Source organism: Oncorhynchus tshawytscha, linkage group LG16 (assembly GCF_018296145.1).
Source record: "Oncorhynchus tshawytscha isolate Ot180627B linkage group LG16, Otsh_v2.0, whole genome shotgun sequence".
Lineage (NCBI taxonomy): Eukaryota > Metazoa > Chordata > Actinopteri > Salmoniformes > Salmonidae > Oncorhynchus > Oncorhynchus tshawytscha.
In genome coordinates, this window is record NC_056444.1 from 15117543 (window position 1) to 15143073 (window position 25531).

The 25531-nt window shown below is 44.9% G+C and overlaps 1 protein-coding gene and 1 long non-coding RNA gene across 5 annotated transcripts in view; both read left to right on the top strand.

Annotated features, from left to right (window-relative positions):
- Window positions 1-21467, top strand: part of LOC112215364 — a 43062-nt gene extending 21595 nt beyond the window's left edge. For 2 of the 4 annotated variants that reach the window (XR_002948215.2, XR_006079028.1), the window contains 5 exons: window positions 15274-15369; window positions 19089-19755; window positions 19839-19941; window positions 20198-20290; window positions 20923-21467. This is a non-coding gene — a long non-coding RNA (uncharacterized LOC112215364). The remainder of the gene's footprint in view (window positions 1-15273; window positions 15370-19088; window positions 19756-19838; window positions 19942-20197; window positions 20291-20922) is intronic. The other 2 variants (XR_006079027.1, XR_002948216.2) reach the window with 2 other exon arrangements.
- Window positions 1-25207, top strand: part of LOC112215362 (LIM zinc-binding domain-containing Nebulette-like) — an 82306-nt gene extending 57099 nt beyond the window's left edge. The window contains exons 5-7 of the mRNA XM_024374340.2: window positions 21737-21914; window positions 23598-23719; window positions 23961-25207. Coding sequence (XP_024230108.1) covers window positions 21737-21914; window positions 23598-23719; window positions 23961-24137 — 477 coding nt within the window. The 3' untranslated portion in view covers window positions 24138-25207. The remainder of the gene's footprint in view (window positions 1-21736; window positions 21915-23597; window positions 23720-23960) is intronic.
- Window positions 25208-25531: the final 324 nt, after the last annotated feature.

Below are 25531 nucleotides of genomic sequence, written 5' to 3' on the forward strand. Positions count from 1 at the left end.
TTGGGGGTAGGTCTATGACAGTCATAAATACCTCTTCCCCCCCTTTTCCTCTCTCTACCCTACTGATGTTACATTTGCAAACACCTTGGTTAACATGGAGATTCTGGGAACGTCAGAAGGTGGGGGGAAATTAACTATGTTCTGGTAATCCGACCAATTGAACATAAGCGGTGGTACTTAATGAATATGATGTCAGTTCGGTTGTCTTCTGAGACATTCTCATCAATAATAAGATGACATAAACTCTACAGTGGAAAGTCTACACATCAGAGTTATCGGATTCACATGGAATTGTTGTTCAATTTAAATGTTCGAATATGAATTAGGTCCGACTCAGTGGCCCGCCCACGTGAAGAGACATAGGTTGTAAACTATGAAACACACCCCTTTTCTCCCTTCCTATATAAAGCTTTGACGACAATATAACCTCCTGTTCCGAGGATGTGAGGACGACGGTCCGATGTCAGAATGGTTCAGATAATAACTACAGAACGAAGCTAACATCAGCGTGAGCTTTGGTTGCGAATGGTATGGTAACTTTTAACTTTTATTCACTACAGAAGTGATACCTCCTGGCCGTTGAGTTAGCAACAGCAGCTGCAAACGAGGGTTAGGAAGGAACAGATAGAGTATCCCGTCTATCACACAATAACGTTACTACAATGTATCCAATGGACAACCAGAGACATTCTTCAAAGGACTCGGTTTGGCAACATGGCCTTCCATCTACCACCAACCTACCGAAGCGCAGCTCAGAGTAAATATTTATTGCATTTTCCTTTTCCAAATGGGCGGTAATTTAGAGTGCATAAAATATTGTATTTACGATAGCACAGCTTCTTCCTTTGGTTCTCAGTCTTCCCGCTCCTTCACTCAAACCCAGACCCTTTTTGTGTAACAAGCTGTCATATCTGCTAGGGACGTTTTCCTTTATGACGTAATTTGTAATCAAGTTATGATTAATTATGTGTATGTGTAATTCTGTGTGATTAGTTAGGTATTTAGTGAAGAAATAATTAAACACAATTTTGCATTGCTGATTCAACTTGTTAGCCAGGGTTCGTGAAGATAACCAAGAATTTACAACTTTCAGATGAGACTGAATTAAGGTGACGATTAATATTGACTGCTATTGATGTAAAATATTACTAGGTCTTTAAGAGTTTATTCGGAAGATAACAGCTCTATAAATATTATTTTGTGGTGCCCCGACTCTCTAGTTAATTACATTTACATTATTAGCTCAATCAGGTAATATTAATTATGGATAAATTATTTTAAAGAATAGCATGTCATATCACTTAATCCGGCATAGCCAAAGACACGACAGGTATTTGCTTGTTAATCATTTCTGTAGCATCTACAGTGAGGGAAAAAAGTATTTGATCCCCTGCTGATTTTGTACGTTTGCCCACTGACAAAGAAATTATCAGTCTATAATTTTAATGGTAGGTTTATTTGAAGAGTGAGAGACAGAATAACAACAACAAAATCCAGAAAAAAGCATGTCAAAAATTTTATACATTTATTTGCATTTTAATGAGGGAAATAAGTATTTGACCCCTCTGCAAAACATGACTTAGTACTTGGTGGCAAAACCCTTGTTGGCAATCACAAAGGTCAGAAGTTTCTTGTAGTTGGCCACCAGGTTTGCACACATCTCAGGAGGGATTTTTCTCACTCCTCTTTGCAGCTCTTCTCCAAGTCACTAAGGTTTCGAGGCTGACTTTTGGCAACTCGAACCTTCAGCTCCCTCCACAGGTTTTCTATGGGACTAAGGTCTGGAGACTGGCTAGGCCACTCCAGGATCTGTGCTTCTTCTTGAGCCACTCCTTTGTTGCCTTGGTCGTGTGTTTTGAGTCATTGTCATGCTGGAATACCCATCCACGACCCATTTTCAATGCCCTGGCTGAAGGAAGGAGGTTCTCACCCAAGATTTGACGGTACATGGCCCCGTCCATCGTCCCTTTGATGCGGTGAAGTTGTACTGTCCCCTTAGCTGAAACCTCCCCCCAAAGCATAATGTTTCCACCTCCATGTTTGACAGTGGGGATGGTGTTCTTGGGGTCATAGGCAGCATTCCTCCTCCTCCAAACACGGCGAGTTGAGTTAATGCCAAAGAGCTCCATTTTGGTGTCATCTGACCACAACACTTTCACCCAGTTGTCCTCTGAATCATTCAGATGGTCATTGGCAAACTTCAGACGTGCATGTATATGTGCTTTCTTGAGCAGGGGGACCTTGCGGGCGCTGCAGGATTTCAGTCCTTCACGGCGCAGTGTGTTACCAATTTTTCTTGGTGACTATGGTCCCAGCTGCCTTGAGTTCATTGACAAGATCCTCCCATGTAGTTCTGGGATGATGCCTCACCGTTCTCATGATCATTGCAACTCCACGAGGTGAGATCTTGCATGGAGCCCCAGGCCGAGGGAGATTGACAGTTCTTTGTGTTTCTTCCATTTGCGAATAATCGCACCAACTGTTGTCACTGGTCACCAAGCTGCTTGGCGATGGTCTTGTAGTCCATTCCAGCCTTGTGTAGGTCTACAATCTTGTCCCTGACATCCTTGGAGAGCTCTTTGGTCTTGGCCATGGTGGAGAGTTTGGAATCTGATTGATTGATTGCTTTTGTGGACAGGTGTCTTTTATACAGGTAACAAACTGAGATTAGGAGCACTCCCTTTAAGAGTGTGCTCCTAATCTCAGCTTGTTACCTGTATAAAAGACACCTGGGAGCCAGAAATCTTTCTGATTGAGAGGGGTCAAATACTTATTTCCCTCATTAAAATGCAAATCAATTTCTAACATTTTTGACATGCGTTTTTCTGGATTTTTTGTTGTTGTTATTCTGTCTCTCACTGTTCAAATAAACCTACCATTAAAATTATAGACTGATCATTTCTTTGTCAGTGGGCAAACATACAAAATCAGCAGGGGATCAAATACTTTTTTTCCTTCACTGTATATAGGCATTATAAAGGGTTTATGAAGGCTTCATTAAGCCTTCAAAGTGGTAGTTAGTTTACAGTGGGACAGACAACTTTGCTGGTGGTGTGAAGGAGAGGGTGTGTGTGGGTAGTAACATTCATAAAACATTCAACACCACCACTACAACAACAGTCCCAGTCCCCAGCTGTGCTCTCTCTCTCTCTCTCACACACACACACACACAATCTGCATCATTTAGAGGGAGGCCCATGTACATAACAGTATGTAGCAGAGAATAGAGCGAAGTTAGCCTTTTCATATATTGGGGTCATGTTTTGATTGTGTGGTCTGTTGTTGATCTCTGTATGTGTCTGAGTGCCTGCGTGCATGCATGTGTGTGCCTGTATACCTTTGCTTATCTTGTTTCTCTGTTTCACAGGTGGCCTATAGGAGTAAAACTAAGCATTACATCTACAATGATGTCCTGGGAAGGTTTGATATCGAGCATGCCAATGTGGCTTCCAAACTCACTAGCCAGGTAAGATGTCAACTACTGTTGTCTTTTTAAAACCAGGTATTGTACCATTGACTGGAGAATTAGCTTGTCTCCAACCATTAAGGAAATTAAATGAGGAAAGGAGACAATGGTAGGAGATGATTTACGAGTATTGGGACAAGACCATGCATCTCGATACTGTTCTGGCCTTCCCCTTTAGTCACTGTTAATGAAAAGGAGATTTAAAAAAAATATATATATATATTATTTAACTAGGTAGGCTAGTTGAGAACAAGTTCTCATTTGCAACTGCGACCTGGCCAAGTTAAGCATAGCAGTTCAACACATACAACAACACAGTTCCACATGGAATAAACAAAACATACAGTCAATAATACAGGAGAAAAAAAGAAAACAAAAAGTCTATATACAGTGAGTGCAAATGAGGTAAGATAAGTGAGTTAAGGCAATAACTAGGCCATGGTGGCGAAGTAATTACAATATAGCAATTAAACACTGAAATGATAGATGTGCAGAAGATGAATGTGCAAGTAGAGATACTGGGGTGCAAAGGAGCAAAATAAATAAATAAATACAGTATGTGGATGAGGTAGTTGGATAGGCTGTTTACAGATTGGCTATGTACAGGTGCAGTGATCTGTGAGCTGCTCTGACAGCTGGTGCTTAAAGCTAGTGAGGGAGATGTGAGTCTCCAGCTTCAGAAATTTTTGCATTTCGTTCCAGTCATTGGCAGTAGAGAACTGTAAGGAAAGGCAGCCAAATGATAAATTGGCTTTGGGGATGACCAGTGATATTACCTGCTGGAGCGCGTGCTACGAATGGGCGCTGCTATGGTGACCAGTGAGCTGAGATAAGGCGGGGCTTTACCTAGCAGAGTCTTGTAGATGACCTGGAGCCAGTGGGTTTGGTGACGAGAGTGAAGCGAGGGCCAGCCAATGAGAGTGTACAGGTCGCAGTGGTGGGTAGTATATCGGGCTTTGGTGACAAAACGGATGGCACTGTAATAGACTGCATCCAATTTGCCGAGCAGAGTGTTAGAGGCTATTTTATAAATGACATCGCCGAAGTCGAGGATTGGTAGGATGGTCAGTTTTACGAGGGTATGTTTGGCGGGATGAGTGAAGTATGCTTTGTTGCGAAATAGGATGCCGATTCTAGATTTAATTTTGGATTGGAGATGCTTTATGTGAGCCTGGAAGGAGAGTTTACAGTCTAACCAGACACCTAGGTATTTGTAGTTATCCACATATTCTAAGTCAGAGCCGTCCAGAGTGGTGATGCTGGAAGGGCGGGCAGGTGCGGGCAGTGATCGTTTGAAGAGCATGCATTTAGTTTTACTAGCATTTAAGAGCAGTTGGAGGCCACGGAAGGAGAGTTGTATGGCATTGAAGCTCGTCTGGAGGTTAGTTAACACAGTGTCCAACGAAGGGCCAGAAGTATACAGAATGGTGTCGTCTGCGTAGAGGTAGATTCAGAGAATCACCAGCAGCAAGAGCGACATCATTGATGTATACAGAGAAGAGAGTCGGCCCTAGAATTGAACCCTGTGGCACCCCCATAGAGACTGCCAGAGGTCCGGACAACAGGCCCTCCGATTTGACACACTGAACTCTATCAGAGAAGTAGTTGGTGAACCAGGCGAGGCAGTCATTAAAGAAACTAAGGCTGTTGAGTCTGCCGATAAGAATACGGTGATTGACAAGAGTCGAAAGCCTTTGCCAGGTCGATGAATATGGCTGCACAGTAATGTCTCTTATCGATGGCGGTTATGATATCATTTTGGACCTTGAGCGTGGCTGAGGTACACCCATGACCAGCTCTGAAACCAGATTGCATAGCGGAGAAGGTACGGTGGGATTCGAAATGGTTGGTAATCTGTTTGTTAACTTTGCTTTCGAAGACCTTAGAAAGGCAGGGTAGGATAGATATACAGTGGGGAGAACAAGTATTTGATACACTGCCGATTTTGCAGGTTTTCCTACTTACAAAGAATGTAGAGGTCTGTGATTTTTATCATAGGTACACTTTAACTGTGAGAGACGGAATCTAAAACAAAAATCCAGAAAATCACATTGTATGATTTTTAAGTAATTCATTTGCATTTTGCTGAGGGGAAAGGTGAGGCAGGGGAAGAAGTAATGGCCTTGACTTTGATTACCTTATGTGGGTGTCTATCTAATCATTTCTACTGACCCTGTGCATACTCACATATCTCTCTTTCTCTCTTACACACTCTTGCTCTTTCTCTCTCACACACACATGCACACACACACACTCATAACACATACCAGCTGCAGTACAATGATACATTTGAGAGGGAGTTTAAGGGTCAGAATCCCCAGTACAACCACTAGCGAATGTGTCCTTCTAACACACACAGGCTGGCCTCTCCAGCCAGGTGGGTCTCCAACATGTCCTGTCCATCCCCACCCCAGTCACATGCACTTATTCCCTTTTCACACTATCGCACGGACCCAAACTGTAATGTGCTGGCTCCGATTTGTTCCCCACATTGTCCTTTCTAACACAGTTCTCCATTATGGTGGATGGGTTCAGCAGGATGTGTTGAGAAAGAAGTATGCTATGTAGAACAATCATGTAGAATAAGGAATCACATCATTCTATTTGTGGCCTTTCTATCTGCAGCGTTCAACAACGTTTTGGCCGCTGAAAGTGGCCATAGCCACAGCTCAGCTCTGCTTGGCTCAGTAGTGGGGTATTACAGTGCACCCTCCTACAATGTCCCTACAAAACAACCTGTAAATGCTACACCCCCTCAGCTCCTCTCCTGTCTCTGGGGTTTGTTCCATTGAGCTTCCTCTGTTTTATTTCTCTCAACGTGCACTTAGCTAAAAATTCAGGCTGCTGCGTTAGCAGTTACCATGGGAACCTTTTAAAGGCAAATTGAGGGTTTGGTGTAAACTAGAAAGAGTTGAAGCGGGGTCCTTTTGGATGAGAAGCACGTCAGACGTCTTAGGACTTGAGAACAAATCGCCAGTGTATTCACCAGGGTTGGGGTCAATTCCACATTTTTGTTCAGTCAATTCAGGAGGTGGATTGACATTGAACTTATTGAGTTGAAGATATCCACAGTAACAACAAAGGACCATTTTTAATTGACATGAATTGAAACGGGAGTCGACCCCAAACGTGTTGTACCACTGTGGGATGAGTGAGGTAAATGCCGTATTTTTTATCTCATAGAATCCTCACCTTGCTTCCTCCTCCTTTTCTTGCAACCCACCACATGTGAAGGACAACACTCATTTATCAGAGGTTTCTTTCTGGGTTTGTTCGTTATCTGTAGGTGAAGTCTAAGGCTAATCAGAACCAGGTGATTGAGGCATCCATGGACCTGCCCAACCTTCTGCACCTGGAGTATGCGCTACACGCTACCAAGCTGCAGAGCAACCTAATGTTTACCTCTTCTCTGTTTCAAATCAATCAAATTGTATTGGTCACATACACGTATTTAGCAGATGTTATTGTGGTTGTTGCGAAATGCTTGTGTTTCTAGCTCCAACAGTGCAGTAATATCTAATTTCACAACAATATACACAAATCCAAAGTAAAGGAATGGAATTAAGAATCTAGAAATATTTGGACGAGCAATGTCGGAGCGGAATAAGATACGGTAGAATAGTATAGGATACAGTATATACATATGAGATGAGTAATGCAAAATATGTAAACATTATTAAAGTGACCAGTGTTCCGTTATTTAAGTGGCCAGTGATTTAAAGTCTGTGTATATAGGGCAGCAGCCTCTTAGGTGCTACTGATGGCTATTTAACAGTCTGATGGCCTTGAGATAGAAGCTGTTTTTCAGTCTCTCGGTCCCAGCATTGATGCACATTTACTGACCTGGCCTTCTGGATGGTAGCGGGGTGAACAGGTAGTGGCTCAGGTGGTTGTTGTCCTTGATGATCTTTTTGGCCTTCCTATGACATCTGATGCTGTAGGTGTCCTTGAAGGCAGGTAGTTTGCACCCGGTGATACGTTGGGCAGACCGCACCACCCTCTCTACCGCACCACCCTCACCACTTTTTTAATTTTATTTATTTCACCTTTATTTAACCAGGTAGGCCAGTTGAGAACAAGTTCTCATTTACAACTGCAACCCGGACAAGATAAAGCAAAGCAGTGCGACAAAAACAACAACACAGAGTTACACATGGGATAAACAAACGTACAGTCAATAACACAATAGAAAAATCTGTGTACAGTGTGTGCAAATTAAGTAAGGAAGTAAGGCAATAAATAGGCCATAGTGGTGAATTAATTACAATTTAGCAATTAACACTGGAGTGATAGATGTGCAGATGAGGATGTACAAGTAGAGATACTGATGTGCAAAAGAGCAGAAAAACAAAAACAAATATGGGGATGAGGTAGGTAGTTGGATGGGCTATTTACAGATGGGCTGTGTACAGCTGCAGCGATCGGTAAGCTGCTCTGACAGATGATGCTTAAAGTTAATGAGGGAGATAGAAGTCTCCAACTTCAGTGATTTTTGCAATTTGTTCCAGTCAATGGCAGCAGGGAACTGGAAGGAAAGGGGGCCAAAGGAGGAATTTGCTTTGGGGGTGACCGGTGAAATATACCTGCTGGAGTGCGTGCTACGGGTGGGTGTTGCTATGGTGACCAGTGAACTGAGATAAGACGGAGCTGGTTGAAAACAGCAGAGGTGTATTTAGAGGGAAAGTTGGTCAGGATGATATCTATGAGGGTGCCCATGTTTACGGATTTGGGGTTGTACCTGGTAGGTTCCTTGATCATTTGTGTGAGATAGAGGGCATCTAGTTTAGATTGTAGGACGGCTGGGGTGTTAAGCATATCCCAGTTTAGGTCACCTAACAGTACGAACTCTAACGATAGATGGGGGGCAATCAATTCACATATGGTGTCCAGGGCACAGCTGGGAGCTGAGGGGCGTCTATAACAAGCGGCAACAGTGAGAGACTTATTTCTGATGTTAACATGCATGATCCCAAGGCTTTTACGGTTACAGAAGTCAACAAATGAGAGCGCCTGGGGACACACAGGGCCTGGGTTAACCTCTACATCACCAGGGAAACAGAGGAGGAGTAGAATGAGGGTACAGCTAAAGGCTGTAAGAACTGGTCGTATAGTGCATTGGGAACAGAGAATAAAAGGAGCAGATTTCTGGCGTGGTAGGATAGATTCAGGGCATAATGTACAGACAAGGGTATGGTAGGGTGCGAGTACAGTGGAGGTAAACCTAGACATTGAGTGACGATGAGAGAGGTTGCATCTCTGGAGGCGCCAGTTAAGCTAAGTGAGGTCTCCGCATGAGTGGGGGGATGGACAAAGGAGCTATCTGAGGTATGTTGAGCGGGACTAGGGGCTCTGCAGTAAAATAAAACAATGAGAGCTACCCTAAACAACAGTATACAAGGCATATTGACATTAGAGAGAGGCATAAAGCAATCACAGGTGTTGATTGGGAGAGCTAAGACAACAATGGGTAAGACATCAACAGGTAAACAGCTAAGACAACAACAACAATGGGTAAATGGCGATGAATGGGCAGGCAGGCTCAGGGTCGGGTCAGGCAGAGGTCGGTAATCCGGAGGTGGGGCAAAGGTACAGGACGGCAGGCAGGGTCAGGGGCAGGCAGAGTGGTCAGGCAGGCAGGCTCAGAGACAGGACTTTCACTTTCATAAAATCACAAGTGCAATACATCAAAATAAAGCTTAACTTGTTGTTAATCCAGCCACCATGTGAGATTTCAAAAAGGTTTTATGGCGAAAGCAAAACATGCGATTATCTGAGGACAGCGCACAAATGCATAACAAACCATTTTCAACCAGGGAGTTGCGACACGAAAGTCAGAAATAACGATATAATTCATGCCTTACCTTTGAAGATCTTCTTCTGTTGGCACAGAAGAAACATCACAAATGGTCCTTTTGTTTGATAAATTCCTTCTTTATATCCATTTATTTGGCACGTTTGATTCAGAAATACACCGGTTCCAACTCGCCCAACATGACTACAAAGTATCTAATAAGTTACCTGTAAACTTGGTCCAAACATTTCAAACAACTTTCCTAATCCAACCTTAAATATCCTAAAACATAATGTGGAAGGACCACCAGAGGGCAGGCTGGGCTCATGGATAGTAGCCCAACAAGGCATGGGAGACAAGGTAACCAGAGGCAATTAAGCACAGCTGACGGTACTAATGACATACTCTCCTTCCCCTATAAGAGAGAGAATGGAACCAGCAGAGATGGGGGGGAAACTATCTCTGGAAGATGGCCACCGAGAGAGAGGAGCTATCCAGGAAGAACCACTAAGACGGTGACAATCCCGTGACTTTTTGTTGTAGTTTAAAGATAATCCTATTGTGTTCCTGTTTCATCTGGAGAAGAAGATGTATGTTTTTCCTTAGAAGATTTTCATTGATTATGTTGGAGTGTTTGTGTTGACCAAATGCCCTCAATAGAGAACTGTGTTCAATCAAGAAAACCTACTCCTGACTCGTTTATTCCACCTTCCCGCTTTAGAGTGAGGCCCAATTACTTGGTCCGCTCACATTGGTGGAGAATGCGGGCATTAGGTGGACGAGTGACACAAGGATAAGTGAGTAAATCAAGATTCTTCCAGTAGACCCGGAGGAACCATTCAAGAACGATGGATAACGCCCTACTACAACAATTGATCACGGCACAGCAGACAACCATAGAACTCCTGCAACAACAGCTGAGCCGACGAGAAGAACCTAGAGTTAAGCCAAGAGCGGCTGCTCACGCCATCTTACCTCGTCTCTCCAAGGAGGATGATATTGAGGCCTTCCTCATGACCTTCGAAAGGACGGCCACCTTGGAAGAGTGGCCGCCCACAGAATGGGCGAGCGCATTAGCCCCTCTTTTGACCGGGGTGGCTCAGGAAGCCTATTTTGACCTGGATTCCCGCGAAGCTGCGGACTATGGGCGACTAAAAACCGAGATCCTGTCCCGGTACCAGCTGACTGCCAGAGATAGGGCTGTAAAGTTCCATCAATGGACCTATACAGCTGATCAACCCGTCCGTGCCCAGATCTTCGCATTAATACGACTGACGAAACAGTGGCTAGAACCTGGAAAGGGAGTAGGACATGTGATAGAGACTCTCGTAGTGGACAAGATATTGAGAGAATTACCCAGTGACTTAAAAAGGGTTGTGGGGCAAGCCAACCCGTTGTCAGCCGACGACATAGCCCAGGCGGTGGAAACATATCGGTCTACAGGGGAGTTGTTAAAAAGTGACAAAGAGGAACAGAAGGAGTCTTCCAATCCCGTACCACGACTCGCCACCGAAACGTCCAAGCCCCCGGAGGTGGGAGAAGTCAGCCACCACACAGCAGGGTCGGTGTTATAAATGTCAGTCTCCCAACCATTATGCCCCACAATGTCCTAGCAAGGATGAGCCCATGGTCACGGAGTCATCACTGCCTACCCCCACACATCCCGTTTTGAGGGGGCAGGATCAACACTGTTGGTTAGCAGAGATAGCCCCAGCCTCAGAGATTCCGGTGCGAGTCGAAGGACAAGATGTGGTAGCTATTCTCGACTCGGGAAGTATGGTTACGTTAGTAGAGGAGCAGATGGTGACCAACGCAACACTGCTACCAGACAAAGTAGCCGTATCCTGTATCCATGGAGACACCCACTATTACCCCACTGTGAATCTGCCTATTCTCACTCCAAAAGGAAGGTGTACAGTCAGGGCAGGGAAAGTGCCCCAGCTGAAGGTGCCATTATTGATCGGGAGAGACTGTCCCCTATATAAGGAGCTTCGGCAGATGACGTTATGCACGGGAAGAAGGGGGACAGGAAAGAAGAGAAAATCCAAGCCCGAGGTAGTAGTCCTACAAGGAGACGTAGCCGTGTCCTCGTCCTCTGCAGCAGAGGAAGAAATAGCGACCCAACGTTTACGACAGATATTCCAGGAAACCACTGAGGAAGACACATGTGAAGGGTTATACACAACGCAGGAAGGAAGGAGCAACCAGGCGCTAAGGGATATATTTGAAGCTCCATCCGAGGAGGGAACCTGGAAGGGATTCTCCTCGGTCACCCCTGATGGGGATGTGGAACATCCTCCACATCCCTCTACCGAGGTCGACCTGCCCCAGGAATTAAAGGGACAGTTCGGCACCTCGCAGCATAGAGACCCAGACCTAAGGGAGGCCATGAGGAAGGTGAAGGTGATCGACGGGAGGTACGTCGACGGATCAGGTGAGCCCCCTCTTCCTTACTATGCAATCAGGCGGGGTCTCTTATACTGGGTCGCACGACGAAGGGGGGAAAACCAGGAATTACTAATGGTGCCTAGGCCATACAGGGATACAGTTCTACAGTTAGCCCATTCCCACGTCCTAGGAGGACACCTGGCACGAGACAAGACTATTGACAGAATTATGCAGAGATTCTATTGGCCCAGGGTCACCCGGGATGTGGCCAGGTATTGTAGGACGTGTGATCAATGTCAACGTACAGCCCCACGGCCACACCTACGTAACCCTTTGATTCCTCTCCCCATCATAGAGACTCCCTTTGAACACATAGCTATGGACCTCGTAGGACCCCTCCCAAAATCCGCCAGAGGACACGAGTACATCCTAGTGGTTATAGATTACGCTACCAAGTTCCCGGAGGCCATACCCCTGCGTAACATGTCGTCAAAGGGAATTGCCAAGGAGTTATTCATGATGTTCTCTCGTGTGGGCCTCCCAAAAACAATCTTAACCGATCAGGGAACCCCGTTCATGTCCCGGTTGATGAAGGACTTGTGTCGGTTATATCAGGTTCAACAGATACGTACAAGCATATTCCACCCTCAAACAGGCGGGTTGTGTGAACGCTTGAACAAAACGATTAAAAGCATGTTGAGAAGAGTGGTGTCCCGAGACGGGAAAAACTGGGACATGCTTCTCCCACACTTAATGTTTGCCCTGCGAGAAGTACCCCAGGCATCCACTGGATTCTCTCCGTTTGAATTGCTCTATGGCAGACCCTGTCGAGGAATCCTCGACTTAGCCAAGGAGACCTGGGAGACCCAACCATGCCCCTTTCGATCCACAATAGAACACGTTACCCTGATGAGAGACCGCCTGTCAGCAGTGTGGCCCTATAGTCAAGGAGCATATGGAGAAGGCCCAAAGAACCCAAGGCCGGGCCTATGATAAGTCCGCGACCCCCCGTGAGTTCACCGTGGGAGAGAAAGTGATGGTGCTTCTGCCCACGGCCGAACATCGCTTGCTGGCGCAGTGGAGGGGGCCCTACGAGGTAATGAAAAGGGTCTCACCGGTCAATTACCTCATCAAGCAACCTGACAGGAGGAAGAAGGTCCAACTCTATCACATAAACCTGCTGAAGACGTACCATGGACGAGAGGAGGAGGTGGCTTTGATGGCCCTGGAGGGCAAAGGAAAAGAGGAGGCTCTACCACAGGTGCGCCGTGGCCAAACTCTCCTACCGGAGCAGTCAAGACAGCTAGACAAGCTGATTATGAACTTCGGTCGAATATTCTCTCCATTCCCAGGACAAACAGATGTCCTGTTCCACCATATCCACACTGAACCCGGCAAGAAGGTGCATATCCGCCCTTACAGGATTCCTGAGGCTCGCCGAGTCATCGCTAAGAAAGAGGTGAGGGAGATGTTGAGGATGGGCGTGATCGAGCCCTCGACGAGTGAGTGGTCCAGTCCCATAGTCCTGGTCCCCAAATCCGATGGTAGTATGAGACTCTGCAACGACTTTAGGGGCGTGAATGCCATCTCTACATTGTATGCGTATCCCATGCCCCGTGTGGATGAACTCTTGGAGCGCTTAGGAAAGGCCAAGTTCATCACTACCCTGGATTTGACAAAGGGATATTGGCAAGTGCCGGTGGCTCCGGAGGATCGCCCAAAGACTGCCTTTGCCACCCCAGAGGGGCTTTTCCAGTATGTGAGGATGCCCTTCGGACTGCACGGTGCCGCTGCAACTTTCCAACGCCTCATGGATGCCATTCTACGGCCCCATCAAGAGTATGCAGCGGCGTACATAGACGATGTGGTCATCCACAGCGAGGACTGGGATAGTCACCTCCTGCGATTACGGGCGGTGCTCGTGAGTTTGGAAGCCACAGGGTTGACAGCCAATCCAAATAAATGCTGCCTGGGCCTGTCCGAAGCGGAATACCTGGGGTACACCATGGGGAATGGGAAAATACGCCCACAGGCAGAGAAGACCAGGGCAATTCGTGACTGGCCTCGACCCCGGACCAAGTGAGACGTTCAGGCCTTCTTAGGGATAACAGGATATTATCGCCGTTTTATCCCGGGATATGCAACCATTGCCAACCCCCTCACAAACCTCATCAGGAAACACCTGCCCAACCAGGTAGAGTGGAAAGACGAGACGGAAGAGGCCTTTCAATTGCTAAAAGATGGCCTGTGTTCTCATCCCGTTCTACAGGCTCCGGACTTCTCACGAGTTCATTGTGCAGGTCGACGCCTCGGATACAGGGCTCGGGGCCGTACTAGCTCAGGGTAAAGGTGAAGCAGAGAAGCCGATTCTCTTCATTAGTAGGAAGCTCAGCGATCGGGAACAGAGGTATGCGACCGTAGAGAAAGAGGCCTTAGCCATCAAGTGGGCCCTCGATTATCTCCGGTACTACCTACTGGGTCGGAGGTTTGCATTAGTTACTGACCATGCGCCCCTCACGTGGATGGCTGGTAAGAGAAACAATAACAACAGAATAGCCAGATGGTTTTTGTCTTTACAACCGTTCTCTTTCCATGTCATCCACAGGGCCGGATCGAGGAACGGGAATGCAGACGCGCTGTCCCGACGCGACCAAGACGGTGCGTCTGGCGCCCGACCCTCCGGTTCGGTCCTGGGGGGGGGAAGGTATGTGGAAGGACCACCAGAGGGCAGGCTGGGCTCATGGATAGTAGCCCAACAAGGCATGGGAGACAAGGTAACCAGAGGCAATTAAGCACAGCTGACGGTACTAATGACATACTCTCCTTCCCCTATAAGAGAGAGAATGGAACCAACAGAGATGGGGGGGGGAAACTATCTCTGGAAGATGGCCACCGAGAGAGAGGAGCTATCCAGGAAGAACCACTAAGACGGTGACAATCCCGTGACTTTTTGTTGTAGTTTAAAGATAATCCTATTGTGTTCCTGTTTCATCTGGAGAAGAAGATGTATGTTTTTCCTTAGAAGATTTTCATTGATTATGTTGGAGTGTTTGTGTTGACCAAATGCCCTCAATAGAGAACTGTGTTCAATCAAGAAAACCTACTCCTGACTCGTTTATTCCACCTTCCCGCTTTAGAGTGACGCCCAATTACTTGGTCCGCTCACAATAAATAATCAATACAATTTAAGACGGAATATACATAAATATAGTTTCCCATAGAAAACCAATTGAAAACACAGTGACCTCAAAAAAAGAATCCTGGATGGTTTGTCCTCGGGATTTCGCCTTCCAAATAGGTTCTGTTATACTCACAGACATAATTTTAACAGTTTTAGAAACTGTAGAGTGTTTTCTATCTAAATCTACCAATTATATGTATATCCTAGCTTCTGGGCCTGAGAAACAGGCAGTTTACTTTGGGCACGCTTTTCATCCGGACGTGAAAATACTGCCCCCAATGAAGTTAACAAGCAAGACGAACTGGCAACAGACAAACAGAGAACACAGGTATAACTACACAGGGGATAATGCAGAAGATGGGAGACACCTGGAGGGTGGTGGAGACAATCACAAAGACAGGTGAAACAGATCACAGTGTGACACACCTGTGCTCTCTGTCTTTTCAGGTAAAGTACAAGAAGAAGTACGAGCGGTCTAACGGACACTACTATATAGCACTGGACACAACAGAACAGCAAGAGAATGAGGTACTACACAGCCAGGTCAGTATTGTAAAAGAATAATCCAGACACTGGGATCTATGCCCCCATGGAGTTTTCGGTCAAAACATATCAATAAACCACATGGGAGCAGTGCTTTCTTTTATCTCCAGTACCCGCTAAAAAACACTGGATGTTTTTTTAAAGATAATGATCCTATGTGTCTCTGTTGGTATAAGCAAGGTTGTGGGTTCACCTCCCTGCAGAGATCACATTGGGGCGGCAGGGTAGCCTAGTGGTTAGAGCGTTGGACTAGTAACCAGAAGTTTGCAAGTTCAAAACCCCCGAGCTGACAAGGTACAAATCTGTCGTTCTGCCCCTGAACAGGCAGTTAACCCACTGTTCCTAGGCTGTCATTGAAAAGAATAATTTGTTCTTAGCTGACTTGCCTGGTTAAATAAAGGTAAAATAAAACATACAGTACATTCGGAAAGTATTCAGACCCCTTGACTTTTTCCACATTTTGTTACGTTACAGCCTTATTCTAAAATTGATGACATTTTATTTTCATCAATCTACACACAATTCCCCATAATGACAGAGCAAAATCAGGTTTTTAAAAAAATTTTGCAAATATATTCCCCAAAAAATCTTAAATATCAACCCAACCTTTAGCGCTATAGTTAACCAGCCAGGTAGGGCCCAATCGATACCGCTAGTTAATCAGCCAGGTAGGGCCCAACCTTTAGCGCTAGTTAACCAACCAGGTAGGCCACAATCCATACCGCTAGTTAACCAGCCAGGTAGGGCCCAACCCATAGCGCTAGTTAACCAGCCAGGTAGGGCCCAACCCTTACCGCTAGTTAACTAACCTGGTAGGCCCCATCCATACCGCTAGTTAACCAGCCAGGTAGGGCCCAACCCATACCGCTAGTTAACCAGCCAGGTAGGGCACAACCCTTACTGCTAGTTAACCAGCCAGGTAGAGCCAAACCTTTAGCGCTTGTTAACCAGCCAGGCAGGTTTCAACCGATACTGCTTGTTAGGCCCAGCTCGCTTTCTCTCCCCAATAACTTGGTTCTGCACAGAGGACTGCACAGGTAAAAAACATTATAGTGGAAGCGCCACTTAGTCTTACTAGAGTCTAGGTAGAGCCGTCATCATAGTGCTTACTATTCAAAACCTTTAGTAAATGTAGACAGGAGACACCAAAGGGGTAGAGGCTGAAATGGAACCAGACACATTTGTCATATTTTAAGTTCTCAGTACTTTAAATGTGACACACAGCTAAAGAATCACATCTGTTTTGTAAGAAAAACAAAATCATCTGAGAACACCCACTCTGTTTTACACTAATACTAATCAGCCCAGAGTCATTATAATCAGGCAAATTAACAGGCAGCAGATGGACTGTCAGGACCCGTTCAGCCTCAGGGCTCCATTACACAACAGCAACGCTCACAGACTACGTATGGCCCTCCCTCATCACTTATAGATGGGCCCAAGCTTCGCTTGTCTTCATCTCTCTCTTATGAAACCGCCTCATTAAACATTAATTTTAGAGACTATAACGTGCCTGTCTATGTTCTGTCAAGGCCTTCATTTGAGACCTTGGTCAAGTTCATTAGGGCACACAGTAGCATGCAGTTTTTGTTCATTTTGTACTAGCTGGACATTCTATTAGTTCTCTGAGATACATTGGAATAGAAATGGTCAAGGTGTCACGCAGGGGAGGAGACAATGAGAGGAAACTTCTTCAAAGGGAATCTTTTTGGGTCCACAGGCTGAACACACTGCCTCCTCTTGGCCTTAACAAGGAGTTTGACTTGAAACCGTTTTTATAGTTTCAAAATGTCCAAATGATTGTGTTTTTTATCCTAAAGAAATATTGCATGTGTATGTACATACAGTTGGAGTCGGACGTTTACATACACTTAGGTTGAAGTCATTTAAACTCATTTTTCAACCACTCCACAAATGTCTTGTTAACAAACTATAGTTTTGGCAAGTCTGTTAGGACATCTACTTTGTACATGACACAAGTAATTTTTCCAACAATTGTTTATAGACAGATTGTTTCTCTTATTATTCACTGTATCACAATTCCAGTGGGTCAGAAGTTTACATACACTAAGATGACTGTGCCTTTAAACAGCTTGGAAAATTACAGAAAATGATGTCATGGCTTTAGATGCTTCCGATAGGCTAATTGACATTATTTGTGTCAATTGGAGGTGTACCTGTGAGTGTATTTCAAGGCCTACCTTCAAACTCCGTGCCTCTTCGCTTGACATCATGGGGAAATCAAAAGAAATCAGCCAAGTCCTCAGAAAAAAAATTGTAGACCTCCACAAGTCTGGTTCATCCTTGGGAGCAATTTCCAAACGCCTGAAGGTACCACGTTCATTTGTACAAACAATAGTACGCAAGTATAAACACCATGGGACCACACAGCCGTCATACCGCTCAGGAAGGAGACGCGTTCTGTCTCCTAGAGATGAACGTTCTTTGGCGCAAAAAGTGCAAATCAATCCCAGAACAACAGCAAAGGGACCTTGTGAAGATGCTGGAGGAAACAGGTACAAAAGTATCTATTTCCACAGTAAAAACGAGTACTATATCGACATAACCTGAAAGGCCGCTCAGCAAGGAAGAAGCCACTGCTCCAAAACCGTCATTTTTATTTATTTTACCTTTATTTAACCAGGCAAGTCAGTTAAGAACAAATTCTTATTTTCAATGACGGCCTAGGAACAGTGGGTTAACTGTCTGTTCAGGGGCAGAACAACAGATTTGTACCTTGTCAGCTCGGGGGTTTGAACTTGCAACCTTCCGGCTACTAGTCCAACGCACTGCACATGGGGACAAAGATCATACTTTTTAGAGAAATGTCCTCTGGTCTGATGAAACAAAAATAGAACTGTTTGGTCATAATGACCATTGTTATATTTGGAGGAAAAAGAGGGAGGCTTGCAAGCCGAAGAACACCATCCAACCGTGATGCACGGGTGTGGCAGCATCATGTTGTGTGGGTGCTTTGCTGCAGGAGGGACTGGTGCACTTCACAAAATAGATGGCATCATGAGGCTGGAAAATTATGTGGATATATTGAAGTAACATCTCAAGACATGGGTAAGGAAGTTAAAGCTTGGTCGCAAATGGGTCTTCAAAGGACAAAGGACAGCAAAGGCAGGGTATTGGTGTCGCCATCACAAAGCCCTGACCTCAATCCTATAGAATAGTTGTGGGAAGAACTGAAAAAGTGTGTGCGAGCAAGGAGGCTTACAAACCTGACTAAGTTACACCAGCTCTGTCAGGAGGAGTGGGCCAAAATTCACCCAACTTATTGTGGGAAGCTTGTGGAAGGCTACCTGAAACGTTTGACCCAAGTTAAACAATTTAAAGGCAATGCTACCAAATACTATTTGAGTGTATATAAACTTCTGACCCACTGGGAATGTGATGACAGAAATCAAACCTGAAATAAATCATTAACTCTACTATTATTCTGACATTTCACATTCTTAAAATAAAGTGGTGATCCTAACTGACCCAAGATAGGGAATTTTTACTAGGATTAAATGTCTGGAATTGTGAAAAACTGAGTTTAAATGTATTTAAACTCAGTTTAAATGTATTTAAACCTTAGTATGTAAACTTCCGACTTCAACTGTATATTACTGTAAATATTGATCACATTCCTTGTGTATGATCATATATTTTGATACATTGAATGTTAATATTGTGAACCTATGTTATATATTTTTAACCTCCTGTTTCAGGAAGTGATGTCACTGAGTATTGCCCCTATATATAGGACCTTCCACCACCTGGGATATGGATGCCTGATGACGACCTAGACGTTGAAATGTTGTTGTAAATAAATATCACCTGGAGAATGAGCAACAGTGTGCAGTGTTTTCCTTTGTTTTCCATGAGTTTGCCTACAACTCCAGCACCTCCGGAAAGTACCAGGATGTGAGTATGTTCTTCAGCTTTGGCACACAGTAGCAAAACGTTTTGCAACAGGGAACAAAAACAAGTATTTCTGTCATGATCCTTTTGATGTCTTGTTGTTGCCAAGCTGACCTGAGTCTGTCAGTGTACGTGTTAGTCTGTGTTTGACTCTTCCAGGCCTCCTGCAAGCAGACAGCCCTGCTGAGGGAGAACTCATATTGAACAGTGTCCGAGACACATCAGAACTACTGCACGCCGCCTACCTGAAAGCTGTCTACAGTCAGTTAGGGATAACTCTCAGTACAGCATCCCACCACGCATTGCACTTTATTTTACACCACAGAATGGGATATGTGCTTGGATGGTGTGTCAATCTCCCTCAACTTTATGCAGAAGAAGTACAAGGATGAGGCGGAGAAACTGAAGGGCTCATATGTGTTCGACACCCCTGAGATTGAGAGAGTGAAGAACAACCAGAGAAACATCAGCTCAGTGAGGGACACAGTACACACACACACACACTTTTATGCAGTATTATCTGTCAACACAGTTACCCTTTTGCTCTACCCCTCCAGTGTCAGTACACTTGGGACTCAAAGCTGCTGAAAAGCCTGATGTCTTCTGTCACCGACACTCCGGAAATCATCTTCGCCAGGGAGAACAAAGAAAATCAGTGACGTAAGATGTGATCCATTGTTCTACACAACCATGTACCGTACATGTACTCGTTGGGCTGGATGAACTCCAGTATGTTGCTGTGAGGGTATGTTCAGCCTCTAGCAGAAAAGGCTGTACCTAAATCAATTTACTTATTTTTCTTATCGTAACAAGGTCTTCAACTATCAACAAGAGGATGAGTGATGGTGTCATTTGTACAATGAGCACGTAAACAGGGCCACTGTAATATTGTGTGACGACTCTGTTCCATGTCCAGGTGAAATACAGAGACGGGGTGGGGAGCGGGACGGTAGTCATGGAAACTGTTGACATGGAGAGGGTCCGCAGAAACCAGGAGAACATCAGCTTGGTGAGAGGTTAAACCTTGTCTAACCTTTGACCTCACAGGAAGAGCTTGTTTTGAAAACAGGCCTCTTTGTTGTGTCTGCCTGTCCCTTTTCATCTGGGTTTGTTTGGATTTTCGACAGCTAACTAAAAATCACAAACCGCAGACACACTGAACAACCATTCAGTCAAATCCTGGGTTGTTATTTTACAATTCAACATTTTAATTCACTCCATTCCATGTAAACTCCTGAAAGATACAAGCCCACAATGATTTTTGTACACTAATTTGGTCTGAAACTCTGTCCTGTCCTGCCTGACACAGACAGCCTTTCACACTGGCCCTGGTCCAGTCTAAGTCATTACAGCCATTAGTGGACCCTGCTGAACAATCCCCCATTGAGGGAGTGGAGCAGACTGAAGGGACACGGGGGCCCAGCCTGGCAGCCCAGGCAGGATCTCTGGCGCCATGGTGACTTAACCGGGACACTGTTTTCACCCAGATGCCAATCACTAATGATACCCAGCAAGCTAAATTTCTCATGGGACGTCATAATGATGTCATTTTCTGGTTGCAAACTGGTTTTCTGGTTGCAGAGACGGATAAACTCTGAGTTGTGAGTGTTTTAATGTTGTGTGAATATTGTGTGTCCACAGGTGAAGCATAAAAAGCAGCTCCAGGCCCCCAGTGTGGGAGTCACCTCAGAGTTGGAGAGAGTCCGTCAGAACCAGGAGAACATCAGCTCAGCAAGTCACATAGGATGCATCTGAAATGGCAACCTACAGTATATGTTAGCTCTGACCAAAAGTACTACCACTACTATGTAGTGGAAATGGCCTAGGTGGGAGTGTGCTAGTCAGTATGACCACCAATTACTTTTGAGCTATTTTAGATTATTGAGATTCAACCCGACCTACTTTTGTGCGTTGCAGGTGAAGTACCAGCGCGGGAAGAAGGAGATGAAGGGGCGATCCTGCGGCGAGTTGGACACGCCCGGACTGAGTAGTGTCAGGGAGTCACAGAACGACATCTAACACAACTGAAGCGCACCGCATGTGGGACTGCTGCACTTTTAACCCACACAGCTAAATAGTTAACAGCATGGCTGTTTCCTTGTTATGAGGGAGCCATCATGAATGTACTGTACTGTGTCTGTGAGCGTGTCTGTGTGTGCGTTACTAATAAAGTGATTTTTACATGGTTTCTTGTGATGAATTGTTTTGCATACTGACCAAAATACACCCGTTGCTCTCTGACCAACATGCACAAAGGTTGTGTGTGTGTGTGTGTTGTGTGTGTTGTGTTTGTTGTGTGTGTGTGTGTGTGCTTGACAGCCGATTTGCCTGGTGTAACACGATTCCACAAATGTGTAAATGTACATCAATAATGTTCCTCTCATTAAGCTGCCACACACAACTCTGAGTTGTTATCGTGATACTAAAAGTGTACCACCCATTTTTGCTTTGGCAGGCAAAGTACCATGAGGACTTTGAGCGGACGAAGGGCCGAGGATGCACCCCAGTGATGGAGGACCAAAACATGGAGAGAATGCACCACCGGAACAACCTGATGATGAGCGAGGCAGCCTACAAGGGAGTACACCATCAGGTGGTAGAGATGGACAGGAGACCTGGAGGCATCATCGTAGGTGAGTGGCACACAAAATGGCGGGTACCACCCGTCCTCAAAAAGGATTGGACCTTAAAGTACGGGAAATTTGATCATTCATTCATCTCATCTTTTAAGAATTTGTGATGTCCTTCAAACAAAGTTACAATGAAATTGCTGTCTAGTGTATCAATTATGGGTTGTTCAGTGTCAGTCAGGATACAAGCCACATGAGGTTGGTGGTACCTTAATTGGAGAGGACGAACTCGTGGTAATGGCTGGAGCAAGAATTAATGGAATGGTATCAAACACATGATTTCCATGTTCCGTTCCAGCCATTATTATGAGCCGTCCTCCCCTCAGCAGCCTCTACTGATACAAGCCCAGAACTAGTTGATTTGTTTTAATTTTTTCATGCTGATGCCCAGATAATTCAAATGGACACTTTACAATAACTATTTACCAAAGATTGTATTTGATATAAAAGGGAAATGTAGTTACATTTGTGGAAAAAGAAAATATCCATTGTGACAGGTTTATCACTCTGCGGGCAGAAGTTCCAAGTTGGACGTATGTAATCTACATGACTTCTGTTTCCTTTCCTTCGTATTCCTGTTTTCCCTGCTGTCTTTTCTCTCTAAATGACATGTCCCCTGTCAATGACCTTAAGGATCAGTGGACGGACCCTGGCTCCATCTTTGAACTTGTGCAGGATAACGTTGAGTCTAAAAGTTTTCAGAGACAGTCTGGTGCTACAAACTTTACGGGATGTTTTCATCTCCCCTCACACCTTATCTAGACAACTGTATGTCACCCTCCAACTAGACCTTTATTTCTCTACCTGAGTACGCCACTCATCTCTTCTACGTTCAGTTGAATTTCATCTTCCTCATGTTCTCTTTGTTCTTTCCATTGCCTCTCTGTTATTTTCCTGACTTTTATTTTTCCTACTGTCTCTTTCGCCCTCTTGTGGCAGTGCCCGGCAGCAATCTCAGCAGTCGGTGCTCTCGCAGGCCCAGTCAGTTAGCTCGCTGGCCTCTGCCTCTGACCTGTGGGACAAAAGCCTGTCTGTTTGCAGCAGCAGCTCCTCACTGTAGTCCCAGGACAGAAGTAGTAAGCTCTGTCAGAAAAATAAAAACACATGGTGGAAGGAGAAGACATAATTTATTAATATATTCATTAATTCATCCATTACTATCAGTACCTTACTCTATCCCCCATCTCTCTACCACCTGACCTTTACCACCTGACCTTTACCACCTGACCTTTACCACCTGACCTCTACCACCTGACCTCTCCCCTGTCTCTCTACCACCTGACCTCTACCACCTGACCTCTACCACCTGACCTCTCCCCCGTCTCTCTATCACCTGACCAACAGCCCACTAATATGTTGTATACAGAAGTCCCTAACCCAATATTTGAAAGACTCCAAGGGTTTTGGAGATGGTTGTGGTGTTTAACCCGAACTCTCTCTGTTCTCTTCTCTACCCACATAAATACCTAAGTCAGTGACCTTTTGATTCATGTCCAGGTCAACAGGGGATGGCATGGTTCCATTCTGATTCCTTTGTGATGTGATGTTCTATCTATCACCTAATATGCACAGTGAAACTCTAAGGATATGGTATTTCTGCTCAAAAACAGTTTGAGCACTAAATGAAAGGTCTTAAATATTTGTCATGAATGTCTTTGTATCTTCCTGTCTGTCTTTGACTACCAGCTCCTGTGCTACCTGGGGCGTACCATCAGAGTGCCCAGCCGCAACAGCCGGGGTACGGCTACATGCACCAGACCAGCATGTCCTCTGTGAGGTCTCAGCAGTCCCCCCCATCTGTCACCATGGTGAGTTCCAACGCAAGCAGTCTATTCTTCTACAGTAGGTTTTGTTAATTCATACAGGATCGTATTTGTATGCCATGGCCAATTTAATTAGGAAACTATCCAAAATATGTCACTCATTTGTTTACAATTGTTTTTGGGAATTCACACAATCAATGACTTGTGTGCCCTGATATTTATGTTGTACAACTAACTTTGTATACACAAACACACGATTAACATTGTTGCCATACCTCCCATTCAGAGAGTTTACCGGGCGCTCTACGACTACGCAGCGCAGGACCATGACGAGGTGTCCTTCCGCGACGGTGATGTAATCGTCAACGCTCAGCCCATCGATGAGGGCTGGATGTACGGCACCGTTCAGAGGACCGGCAAATCAGGCATGCTCCCTGCCAACTACGTGGAGTGCTTCAACTAAGGGCCGCATCTCAATAGTCTTTAAGCGATTTCCTGTCCTCTCCCCTTGTCTCCTCTCCTCCATCAGCACTGATGTGAAAACAAAAAGATTGGATAGGCGGAAGGGATAAGGCGGACTGGATGCCTACTGGGAAATTGACTTCCACCAGTTCTTTTAATTTCATTTCAGGACAGTTGAAGGAGAGGAGATGAGGAAAGGAGGCCATTCTAGATTATTGAAATGCACCCAAGGGGCTAGCCTTACCATGGTTTGGTGGAGTCCTCTCCCCAAGTGTCTGTTTGAAGTCTGGTCCTGGAGGGCTACTGTACATGAGCAGAGATAAAGGAACTGGGTGGTGTTGTTCAGTTTACTCTTGTCTAGACTACAGACCCAAACTATCATAGCTACTGTACATTACCCGCTGAAAATGGTCATGGAAAAGTGTATCATGTAATAATACGTTTTGCTTTAGATTTAATTTAAAGCATTGGTGGCTTGTCCCACGTGAACAGTTAATGAAAAAATATATATAATTCAATCAGAGAATTGTAACCCTCAAATAGACAACATTTAGCTGACAAAAAAATGACCTATTCAATGGAATACATTTACCACTTTCTGGGAGAAGTCGAAAACATCATGATTCCCACACTTGAAACCACATTTGAATTCGTTAAGCAGTTTCAAATTTTTTCACACAAACGTTGTGTTGACTTCATGATTCCAAACGTGCATTCTTGCAGCACAAGATCAATAATGTTTTCGACTTATCCTGGAAAAGTGGTTAATGGGTTTGCTTGAATAGCGCCCAACCCAGTCCTCCAGCCCCGGAATAGGGAGGGACCCGCTTTCTTCTTGTACTCCTTTGTATTTCAATTATTATATTTAGCATTTGGACATCAATACTAACTTTGTTTCATGTACAAATTAGGGGAGAGGGAGTGAAGGAGAAATGACATTTTCAGGACAATCCTGAGTGATTGCCAGACAGTCAGCTGTTTAACTTACAGTGCCTTGCGAAAGTATTCGGCCCCCTTGAACTTTGCGACCTTTTGCCACATTTCAGGCTTCAAACATAAAGATATAAAACTGTATTTTTTTGTGAAGAATCAACAACAAGTGGGACACAATCATGAAGTGGAACGACATTTATTGGATATTTCAAACTTTTTTAACAAATCAAAAACTGAAAAATTGGGCGTGCAAAATTATTCAGCCCCCTTAAGGTAATACTTTGTAGCGCCACCTTTTGCTACGATTACAGCTGTAAGTCGCTTGGGGTATGTCTATCAGTTTTGCACATCGAGAGACTGAAATTTTTTCCCATTCCTCCTTGCAAAACAGCTCGAGCTCAGTGAGGTTGGATGGAGAGCATTTGTGAACAGCAGTTTTCAGTTCTTTCCACAGAATCTCAA